At 68.1% G+C, this 10,042-nt stretch overlaps 1 protein-coding gene across 1 annotated transcript; it reads left to right on the forward strand.

The window, feature by feature from the left end:
- The first annotated feature begins 1,517 nt into the window (after positions 1–1,517).
- On the forward strand, positions 1,518–3,729 carry NTN3 (netrin 3). The gene is made up of 6 exons (XM_056135229.1): positions 1,518–2,445; positions 2,516–2,704; positions 2,784–2,933; positions 3,015–3,065; positions 3,137–3,211; positions 3,300–3,729. Exons 1-6 carry the CDS (start codon positions 1,518–1,520, stop codon positions 3,641–3,643), a joined length of 1,737 nt encoding a protein of 578 aa, XP_055991204.1. The 3' UTR covers positions 3,644–3,729.
- The last annotated feature ends 6,313 nt before the right edge of the window (positions 3,730–10,042 follow it).

Genomic DNA, 10,042 nt, shown 5'->3' on the forward strand with positions numbered 1-10,042 from the left:
TGAGGGATGGGGGTCCCCAGCGTGAGCCGCGCCTGTGCTCTAGGGTGGGGGCCTGGCCAGCTGACAAGAGCAACCCTTGACTTTGCCAGAGTGTGTGGGCACACGCAGGTGGGGGTACACGCGGGGCCTGAGAAGTGGGGGGACGGGCCCCTGGGGCAGGGGCAGGTGGCAGGGTCCCCAGGGACGGTCTTGGCGCCGACTGTGCAGATGTCTCGCTGGCCGCACCATCTGCCGGGAAGGGACCCTGACCAGTCCATCATCAGCACGGGGACCCTGACTCTCCTCCCTACTGGCCAGGCCCCTCCCATTTCGCGGTGGGGTGTGGTGAGACAGGGAGGCCCCTGAGGGGTGCTGGTTCAGAGGTAGCCCCTGGAACTGCACTGTGGAGTGGGGTGTGGACCCCAGAGCCTTCATGCAGCTACCTGAGGCTGGGAATGAGGCCGCTGACCCCACCCCAGCAGAACCCATTACCCTGCCCCCAAACTGAAGGCCCCTACTGCGTGGACAATCTCCAGCTGGGTCCCCTCCACAGCACGGGTCTCTGAGACCCGAAGCCGCCCCATGCCCAGCTGGGTTCTGCCTCAGTTTCCCTTGGGACCAGGCCCATGCTCGGGTGGAGCCCTACATCTCTCCAAAAGGGCCTTCAGGAGCAGAGTAAAGCCCGGTTTTGGGGTGCTGCCCCTGGCCCCAGAGGCAGGCGGGTAGGAGGGTGCACCTCGCTACCCGCAGGGCTTCATCAGAGCCGGGCATCGGGCAGGGCTGAGCTGAGGGGTGACAAGCCTGGGAATCCGAGCCACAAGGCAGAAATGGGGGCAGGGGCTGGATTCAAGCAGATGGGTCCCAGCTGCACCTCTTCCTCCCGCCGCGGGCTGCTGTCTTGGGATCGCCCCACCACAGCACCCCAGTTGGGCAGCCCTTGCCAGAGTGTGCCCAGGAGAGATTGGAGCCCCTCACCCCCAGCCCCGCCTGCCTGAGGGCCTGGGAGGGGGGCCCGCTCCCGGCCCCCGCGTGTGGCACGGCCCCAGGAGCAGTGAAGGGCTGGCTGCCAGCCGGGGACTCTGCTGGGTGGTCCTCCACGGACTGCGTGGCTCGGCCGCCCCCTCCAGACCCCTCCCGCCGGCGCATTCCTGGCTCCCGCCCCTCCCCCGCCGGCCCGCCAGTGTCTGAATCGGCCTCGGATTCCGGCTCCGCCGCCCCCTCCCCTCCCTCGGCGGCCGCCGGCCCCGCCCCCGGCTGGGTCCCCGCTCGCGCCCGGGGCCCCCCAGCCCTCCCGGCCCGCCTGCCGCCGGCGCCCACCGCCCTGCCTGGCCCTCGGTGGGTGAGTGCGCGAGCGCGGGGCGGACGCGGGGTCCTCGCGGCGGGGCGCGGGGAGGGGGGCGCCGCCTGTCAACGCGGGGACTCGCCGACTCCGCCGGTGGCCGCTCCCGCCCAGGGGCCGGCGGGGTGGGCAGACCGGCGGCCCGGGGCGTCTGGCGCCTGCGGGGGGCGCGCAGCGCGGGGTCCCGGCGGCTTCAGCCATGCCAGGCTGGCCCTGGTGGCTGCTGCTGGCGGCGGGCACCCTCTCGGCCGCGCTGGGCCCGGGCCCGCCGGTCCAGCCCGACCCGTGCCATGACGAGGACGGCGCCCCCCGCAGCTGCGTGCCCGGCCTGGTGAACGCCGCGCTGGGCCGCGAGGTGCGGGCGTCCAGCACGTGTGGCCGGCCAGCCTCGCGGACCTGCGATGCCTCCGACCCGCGGCGGGCACACCCTGCCGCCCTCCTAACCTCCGCGGGTGCTTCCCCCGGGCCACAGTGCTGGCGCTCCGAGGCGCTCACGCAGTCACCCCTCAACGTGACCCTGACGGTGCCGCTGGGCAAGGCCTTCGAGCTGGTGTTCGTCAGTGTGCGCTTCTGTTCCGCGCCGCCCGCAGCCGTGGCCCTGCTCAAGTCACAGGACCACGGACGCAGCTGGGCCCCGCTGGGATTCTTCTCGGCTCGCTGCGGCCCCGACTTCGGTCGCCCTCCGGCCCCGGCCCATGGCCCGCTTGGGCCAGGACCCGAAGCCCTGTGCTTCCCAGCGCCCCAGGCCCTGCCCGGAGGGGGTGGCCTGCTGGCCTTCAGCATGCAGGACGGCAGCCCGCCAGGCCTGGACCTGGACAGCAGTCCGGTGCTCCAGGATTGGGTGACAGCCACCGACATCCAGGTGGTGCTCACCAGGCCCGCCACCACAGGGGACACATGGGACTCGGCGGCCAGCAGCACCTACTCCTACTCTGCCGCGGAGCTCCAGGTGGGCGGGCGCTGCAAGTGCAACGGGCACGCGGCGCGGTGCCGCCCGGACCCACAGGGCCATCTGCTGTGTGACTGCCAGCACGGCACAGAAGGCCCTGACTGCAGCCGCTGCAAGCCCTTCTACTGTGACCGGCCGTGGCAGCGTGCCACGGCCCGGGAGGCGCACGCTTGCCTGGGTGAGACTTGGCACGAGACCTGGGGAGCTGGGGGACGCTGGCCGACCCTGACCCCTGCATCCCTCTGCAGCTTGCTCCTGCAATGGCCACGCCCGCCGCTGCCGCTTCAACATGGAGCTGTTCCGCCTCTCTGGCCGCCGCAGCGGGGGTGTCTGCCTCAACTGTCGCCACAACACTGCCGGCCGCCACTGCCACTACTGCCGGGAGGGCTTCTACCGAGACCCCGGCCGGGCCCTGAGTGACCGGCGCGCCTGCCGCGGTGAGCCTGCACCCTCCGCCTGCCCTCTGATACCCCAGCCCCTGGTGGTCCTGACCCGCCTGTCTCCCTCTGCCCTCAGCCTGTGACTGTCACCCTGTCGGTGCCGCGGGCAAAACCTGCAACCAGACCACAGGCCAGTGTCCCTGCAAGGACGGTGTGGCCGGCCTCACATGTGACCGCTGTGCCCCTGGCTTCCAGCAGAGCCGCTCCCCCGTGGCGCCCTGTGTCAGTGAGTGTTCCCTCTGCCAGCCCCCGCAGCTCCCCACTGCCTGCGCCCTCACAAACGCGGCCGTACCCCTCCTCTCTACAGAGACCCCGGACCCGAAGCCCACGGAAGAGAGTGGCCCCACGAAGCCCCAGGGTAAGTGCTCCGTCCCGCAGAGGGGCGGGTGGGAGGGGGAGGGTGGAACTCAGCGTGCCCTGCCCCCGCAGACTGCACTTCGCACTGCCAGCCTGCACGTGGCAGCTACCGCATCAGCCTGAAGAAGTTCTGCAGGAAAGACTACGGTAGGCCAGCCGCGCCCCTGCCCGACAGTCAGTCACGGTCCTGGTCTCTGGGCCCACCCTCCTGACCCCGCCTCTTCCCTCCGTGCAGCGGTGCAGGTGGCGGTGGGCGCGGCAGGCGAGGCGCGCGGCGCGTGGACGCGCTTCCCGGTGGCCGTACTCGCCGTGTTCCGGAGCGGCGAGGAGCGCGCGCGGCGCGGAAGCAGCGCGCTGTGGGTGCCGGCGCGGGACGCGGCCTGCGGTTGCCCGCGCCTGCTGCCCGGGCGCCGCTATCTCCTGCTGGGGGGCGGGCCGGGCGCCGGGGCGCCGGGGGCCCGGGGGCCCGGACTCAGCGCCACCCGCGGGAGCCTCGTGCTGCCGTGGCGGGACGCCTGGACGCGGCGCCTGCGGAGGCTGCAGCGGCGCGAGCGGCGGGGACGCTGCGAGGCAGCCTAGCTCGTGGGGTGGCCCCGCCCGCGCCTCCGCCGCTGGACGTGACGGCGTCTCCTCGGAGCTGCCCGGAGCCCCGTTCCGCCTCCGCGGACGACGGCCCGTCCCCAGGGGCCCCCGGCAGCCCCGAAGGCCGTGAACACCTCCAGGGGCCGCGGACTTGGGGGGTTCTGTGTGCAGCAGCCCGCCTTGCCCCCCTCCCCCAGACCGCGCCCCCTTCCTAAGGCCCCCGAGGCGACGCCGGGAGTCCCAGAAACCGCGGTGCCCCTGCCGCATAAGCGCCGCCGCTGCCCGTGCCGCTGTCCCGCCGCCGGGCACCCGCGCGCAGGTCCGGCCCTGAAGACCCCAGCCCCGTCCTGGCGCCGCGTCTCCGCGTGCTCGGGCCAGGCGTCGTGCCGCCCGAACGCGCGCTGCCATGGCTCACGTGCCACCCATGGGTTGGCGACCCCCGCGGGCGGCCCTTCGGGACCCCGATCCCCCTGGCCCAAGCCTCGGGCGCGGGTCCCCGCGGGTGGGCGCCCGCAGCGCCGGGCCCGCGCATGCTTCCCCGGCCGGCCGCGGGGCGCGGCGCGCATGCGCGGGGCGGTGGCTGCGGGCCCGGGCCGGGGGGGGGGGATGAGGGCGGGGAGGGAGGACGCGCGTGCGCACTGGGGCCCCGCTCAGTCGCGCGGCGAGCGGAGGCAAGAGCGACTGCGGGCGGAGGTGGGTGCGCGGCCGGCGGGCCGGCGGCGGGCGGGGGGCGTGGCGGCGGGCGGGGGGCCGCGGGCCGGGGCGACGGCGGGCGCCGCGCGGGGGCGCGAGCGGGAGAGCGGGCGGGGGTCCCGTGCCGTCCGATCGGCGCTGCCCCGCAGGAGCGGCGGGCGCAGACCCCCGCCCCGCCGGACACCCCCCGGCCCGCCGCGGTCCGCGCGCCGCCGGCCCCGGGCGCGGTGTGGCCGGAACGCGCCGGTCCCGGGGCTCGCCTCTTCGGGACGGGAGCTGCAGCGAGTCCCCGCTCGCGTCCTGCGGCGGACACCTGCCGCCCGGGCACCCTCACAGCCCCGTGCCCCCCCCCACGGCTGCCAGGCGCCCCGCGGAGGCCGCGGGTGGCCCATCGCTGACCGTCCAGCCCTCCTTTGGCTCCGGCTGGGCTGTCATCAACGACCGGGGATTGTCTGGGCAGCACCTGGCCGCGCCCTGCAGGAGCCGGGGATGCTGGCGGCGCTCCGGTCCTCCGCGGACCCCCGCCCGGGCCGGGCGCCTCTTTCGCTGGAAGAAGGTGGTGCTCGCCCTGGTCCCAGTCTCCCCCCACCCCCGCCACAGGGACTGCTTGCTGGGCACGACCGTCCTTTGCGGGGGCCGGGCGTGGGGCCACTCGCTGTGCCCAGCACCCTGAACGTTAGCCGCTCCCTAAGGAGCAGCAGGTTCTTTGCGTCCAAAGGGACACGGCTGAGAGGAGGAGCCAGATAAGAGCGGGTGAAGGAAGGGCTTTGGGTTATCCAGCCGCCCCTGCGGGCCCCACCCGGGCCCTGTAAGCTGCTCAGCTTCACAGCCGGTGCTGAGCGCAGGCGCCTGTCCCTGGGAGTGGTGGGTGCCTCTTTGTGCCAGTGTGCCACGGTGCTGGCAGTAGGCTGGTGTTTGCATCCGGGTCAGGGGTGACCTTCTGGGATGGACTGAGTCGTCCAGCCGGGTCCGAATGGTAACTAACTCCCCTCTCCCCCCCCCTCCAGGCACTGGCCGGGCTTGTGACCTTGCCTGCGTGTGTGCATGTGTGCGTGCGTGCGTGCGTGTGTGTGTGTGCGTTCCTGATTCTCATCCCAACCAGGGCCAGTTTCCAAAGACACGTTAGAAATGTTTGCTCTGGGCTGGTTTCAGGCGAGAGACCGAGCGAGGAGGTCAGACCAGGCACAGCCTTGAGCCCGCACCGAGGTGGCCCCTCCACGCGCCTCTGTTGTGACAACTGCGCCCCCAGGGGAGGCAGCGCTCTGGGGGCTGTTTGGAGGGTCACTTTCCCAGCGGCTAACAGCAGAAAGAGCACGCCCGGTGTCGTGCCCTCTGGGCCCTTATCAGCGGCCTGATCGCAGTCCAGCGAGTTCACGGAGTCCGTCCTGCCCACGGGGCGGCTCTGAGGGTGTAGGGGCGGGGGCAGGCTGAGGGCCCTGAGGACCGTGGGGCGCCTGAATGTGTGGAGGGAAGGGGGACCCCTGAGGGGCTGGGGTGAGGGCAGCCTGGCCAAGGAGGGCTCTAGGTGGGTGACCGCACAGGGGTGGGGAGGCTGCAGGAGGGGCCTGCGTGTGGGGTGTAGGGTCACGGGTGCTGGGGGTACCCTCTGGAACATTCTGTGCTCAAGTCCCTGGAGGCCAGGGAAGGGGTGACCTTCCCAGGGACCGGAGAGACAGGCCTGCACGTCAGGACGGCGAGGGTTTAGTCGCTGTTCCCGGTGCGGCGTGAGTCCAGGGCCCCTGGGAGACTACAGGCCTTGCCAGGCCAAGGCTGCCCAGCACTGCTCGGAGGAGGCCTTGGGCTGCTTTCCCTGCCCTGAGACCAGTTCCCAACAGCTGTACTGAGGACACGGCGCAGCGGGAGTGCCCAGCTCCTGCACCCGCAGTCCGGCACCATGGACCCCACTGCCTTTCCTGGAGCCCGCTCACTGCCTCAGTCGCCTCCATCACTCCTCGCCAGGAAGGTCCGTCACTGTTCTGTCCCTTCAGAGCTGGCCCAAGGGTGCCCTCCTGCCTGTGGCATGTGTCTCCCGGTGCCTCAGAGCCCCACTGTCCAGCCCTGTCCCCAGGACAGCGATGACCTGCAGGACGGTGCCTTGCTGCTGGCCCTCTCCTTGGACCCATCCAGAGCCGGGCACCCTGCAACTCGGGAGAAGGCCTCAGTACCTGCAAGGCCCCGTGCTACAGCCAGGGGGCCTCCCTGCCGGAAATGCAGCCCCCCAAATGCCAGGCATGTCCCTGTGGGCTGGGACCGGGGAGTCCCACTGGCTCCACGCCGGTCACTGTTCAGAATTAAACCTTCCTCAACCCAGTCCTGGGGCCTCCGAGTACCCGTGTCTCCTTCTGTGCCTCCAGCTGAGCAGCTGCACAGGGACTGCGGGTATGTCCGGGAGGTCCCTGTTAGCCTGATCCTCTGGGGCAGCCCGTGGGCAGAGGCCACGCGTGTGTGTGTGTGTGTGTGTGCACGGATGTGCTTGTCTGTGCATGTGTGTGCTTGCATGCATACGTATGTGCATATGTATATGCGCATTGTATGCTTGCAGTGCATGTGTGTATGTTTGCCCTCAAATGTACATGTATGTTTGCCATGCGTGTGTGTGTGATTGCAATGCATGTGTATGTACACATATGTGTACATATGTGCTTACATTGTATGTAGATTCACATGTGCATTGTGTGCTTGCATTTGTGTATATGTATGTGTACACGTGTGCTTGCAGTACATTGTATATATGCATGTATGTATGTTTGCAGTGCTTGTGTGTATGTGTGTATAAATGCATGTATGTGTGTATGTACTTGCAGTACGTGTGTGCATATGCGTATGTGCATGGTGTGCTTGCATGCGTGTATGTGTGTGCTTGCAGTGTGTGCATATGTGTGCTTGCAGTGTTTGTTCATATATGTGCATACGTGTATGCTTATAGTGCATGTGCATCTGTGTGCTTGCTGTGTGTGCATGTGCGTGTGTTCTTCTAGTGCATGTGCGTATGTGTGTGCTTGCCATGTGTGCATGTGTGTATGTTCTTGCACGTGTGCTTGCAGTGCGTGTATGTGCACGTGTGTGCGCGTGTTGACGGAGCAGCCTGGGCGGAGAGTGGAACAGGAGGCGACGCAGATGCGCAGGCCTGGTGTGAGGATTCCAGTCAAAACAAGGGCGTGCTCAGAGGAGAGCCCATGCCCAGGGGTGCCCAGGGAGGGGGCCGGGACAGTGAGTGAGGGTCGGTGCCAGGCTGGGACGGGGGCAATGGAAGCTCTCTGTTTCTGGAACCCTCCTGAGCCTGAGCCGCCCCCGCCCTGCTGTGTGGGTTTGGAGAAGAAAGGGGCTCCTGGGGGTGTTGCTGGGCCGTTGGGCCCCAGAGGTGAGGCCACGGCTAGCGGTGCCAGGAGTGATTAGCCTGAGGCACTCTGTGTGGGGTCAGTGAGAGGGCTTAGACGTGTTCAGCTGGTGGGGAAAGGTGACGTCACCCCTCGGCACCTCCTGGGCCTGGCTACCTCCCCTCAGCACTGTCTCTGTGTCAATCTCTCTCCTCTCAGAGCTGTCCCTGGGCCCTCTGTCCCCTCAGCACTGTCCCTGTGTCCGTCTCCTCAGCACTTTCCCCGTGTCCTCTATCCCCTCAGTACTGTCCCTGGGTGTCCGTCTGCCCCCTCAGCAATGTCCCTGGGTCCTCTGTCCCCTCAGCACTGTCCCTATATCTTCTGTCCCCTCAGTACTGTCCCTGGGTCTGTCTGTTCCCTCAGCACTGTCCCTGGGTCCTCTGTCCCCTCAGCTGTCCCTGGGTCCTCTGTCACCTCAGCACTGTCCCTGGATTCGTCTGTCCCCATAACACTGTCTCTGGGTCCTGTCCCCTCAGCACTGTCCCTGGCCTGTGAGGCGTCACTCTCCTGCAGCCTGCTTCCTCTCGCTCCGGCGGATGTGGGTGCTCACAGCTCTGACTGTGACTCAGGCCCAGCGTGTCTGACTCAGCTGTTCTTCAGTTCCCGTGGCCCAGGCATGCAGCGGGGTCCGGCTCCTGGCACGGACCCTCTGCTGCCCTCAGGAAGAGGGCGGCTTGTGCCTGATGACCTCCAGGCAGTGCGGGCCTGCGGGCTGTGCAGGGCTTCGTGCCTCCCCGTCCCTGCCCCCCCACCCCCTGGGCTGCCTCTCTGGAGGGAGGCGCAGGCACTCCTGGCCCCGCAGACTGAAGTGCTTGTCCTGTCCCACATTTGGGGTGCCCGGCCCCATCTTCTGCCTGATCCCCTTGGGGGACCAGTATTTGATATGACCCCAAGCCAAGGGACTTCCAGGGACTGCGGGGCAGAAGTTCAAGTTCAATGTGCGCCGTCCCCCCACCCCCCAGCTGCCTCACTGCCTCGTGCTTGTGAGGGTGCCTCGGGGCCTGGCTGCAGAGTCACCCCGAGGGCTGGTTAGAGGCATGCTTGGCAGGCTGGGATGCCCTCTCCCCCTGCACCCCCCATGGCGGGGTTTCAGGTTCCCGGGGGTCCTGTCCCGAGAGGGTGAGAGCATCCTCAGGGCTGCGGGGTCCCTCGCACCTGGTGAGACCAGGACAGGGCCGGGCAGCATTTGCAAACCACAGGGCCAGCACAAGGAGCTGGACGGGCCCCCCAGGCTCATGGCACAGACTTCCTTCCCATGGGGTGCGGCCGGGAGTCTGAGCTATCTCGCAATAACGGGTTAGCCCTTTGGGGGTTGGGGCCTCACCCGGCCATGCTCAGGACTCACTCCTGGCAGAGCTCCGGGGACCGTAATGGGGTGCCAGGGTTTGAACCCTGGTCGGTTGCATGCAGAGCAAGTGCCCTCACGGCCGAACTCTCCCCAACCGCTGCATGCGCGCCACTGAACTGTGCCTCTGAATGGGACGAGGGGCTGGCCGTGGGCTTTGCAGGAGGGAGACCTGTGTCACCCCAGCACTACCGGCAAAGGTCAACAGAAAGGGGCCAGAGCAAAGGTCAACAGAAAGGGACCAGAGCGACAGTGCAGTGGGCAGGGCGCTTACCTTGTGTGCGACCAACACAGGTTCAAGCCCTGTCACCTCCATCTGTCCTTCGAGCTGTGCCAGGAGCAATCCCTGAGTAGAGTCAAGAGCCAGGAGTAAGCCCTGAGCACTGCTGGGTGTGGCCCCCAAGCAAAACTAAAACTAAATAAAAGGTTAATTTAAAAAAAAAGGGAAAAGGCGAAAAACTTCGGTGCACTGGAGAGGGCCGTTCCGGGTGCCTCCTCACGGCCCCTGCTCTGCCCCCCTCCCCCCGTGCCAGAGCCCTGCTGGGCTGTGCCCCTGCCCCCAGCGAAGCTCTGGCCTCAGCAGCCCTCCCCGCCGTGTGGACCCAGTGCTGCAGCCCCAGCAGGGGGTTTCCCCCTGGTTTCCCCTGGTCTGTCATGATGGAAATAGCGTCTGCTTCCATGGCTGCTCCCGTGCCCAGCTTGGCACTGGCATGGTGGATTTCCACTCTGGCATCTGGGGTATTTGGGGGTGGAACTCCCAGTAGCACTTGGGGCCAGCCAGGGGATGCCAGGGCGGGAACCCAGGGCCTCACACGTTTAGGGCTGCATGAGTTAAGTCACATCTCTACCATGCAAAATTGGAGTTTTTGATTGTATCAGGGACACACCCAGCTGCGCTTGGCGTTTGTTCTGGCAGAGCTCGGGCCCATATGCGCTGGGAATCAAACCCAGGGCTCTCACATGCTAAGCCTGCACTCTGCC

This window comes from Sorex fumeus, unplaced genomic scaffold (assembly GCF_029834395.1).
Source record: "Sorex fumeus unplaced genomic scaffold, SorFum_2.1 ptg000110l, whole genome shotgun sequence".
Classification (NCBI taxonomy): domain Eukaryota; kingdom Metazoa; phylum Chordata; class Mammalia; order Eulipotyphla; family Soricidae; genus Sorex; species Sorex fumeus.

What these genes read in the sequence shown, in the direction of transcription:
- NTN3 (XM_056135229.1), top strand. Translation starts at nt 1,518, where the DNA reads ATGCCAGGCTGGCCCTGGTGGCTGCTGCTGGCGGCGGGCACCCTCTCG. An exon ending in TGACCGGCGCGCCTGCCGCG is followed by an intron (nt 2,705 to 2,783) that starts GTGAGCCTGCAC and finishes CTCTGCCCTCAG; the next exon opens with CCTGTGACTGTCACCCTGTC. An exon ending in GTTCTGCAGGAAAGACTACG is followed by an intron (nt 3,212 to 3,299) that starts GTAGGCCAGCCG and finishes CCCTCCGTGCAG; the next exon opens with CGGTGCAGGTGGCGGTGGGC.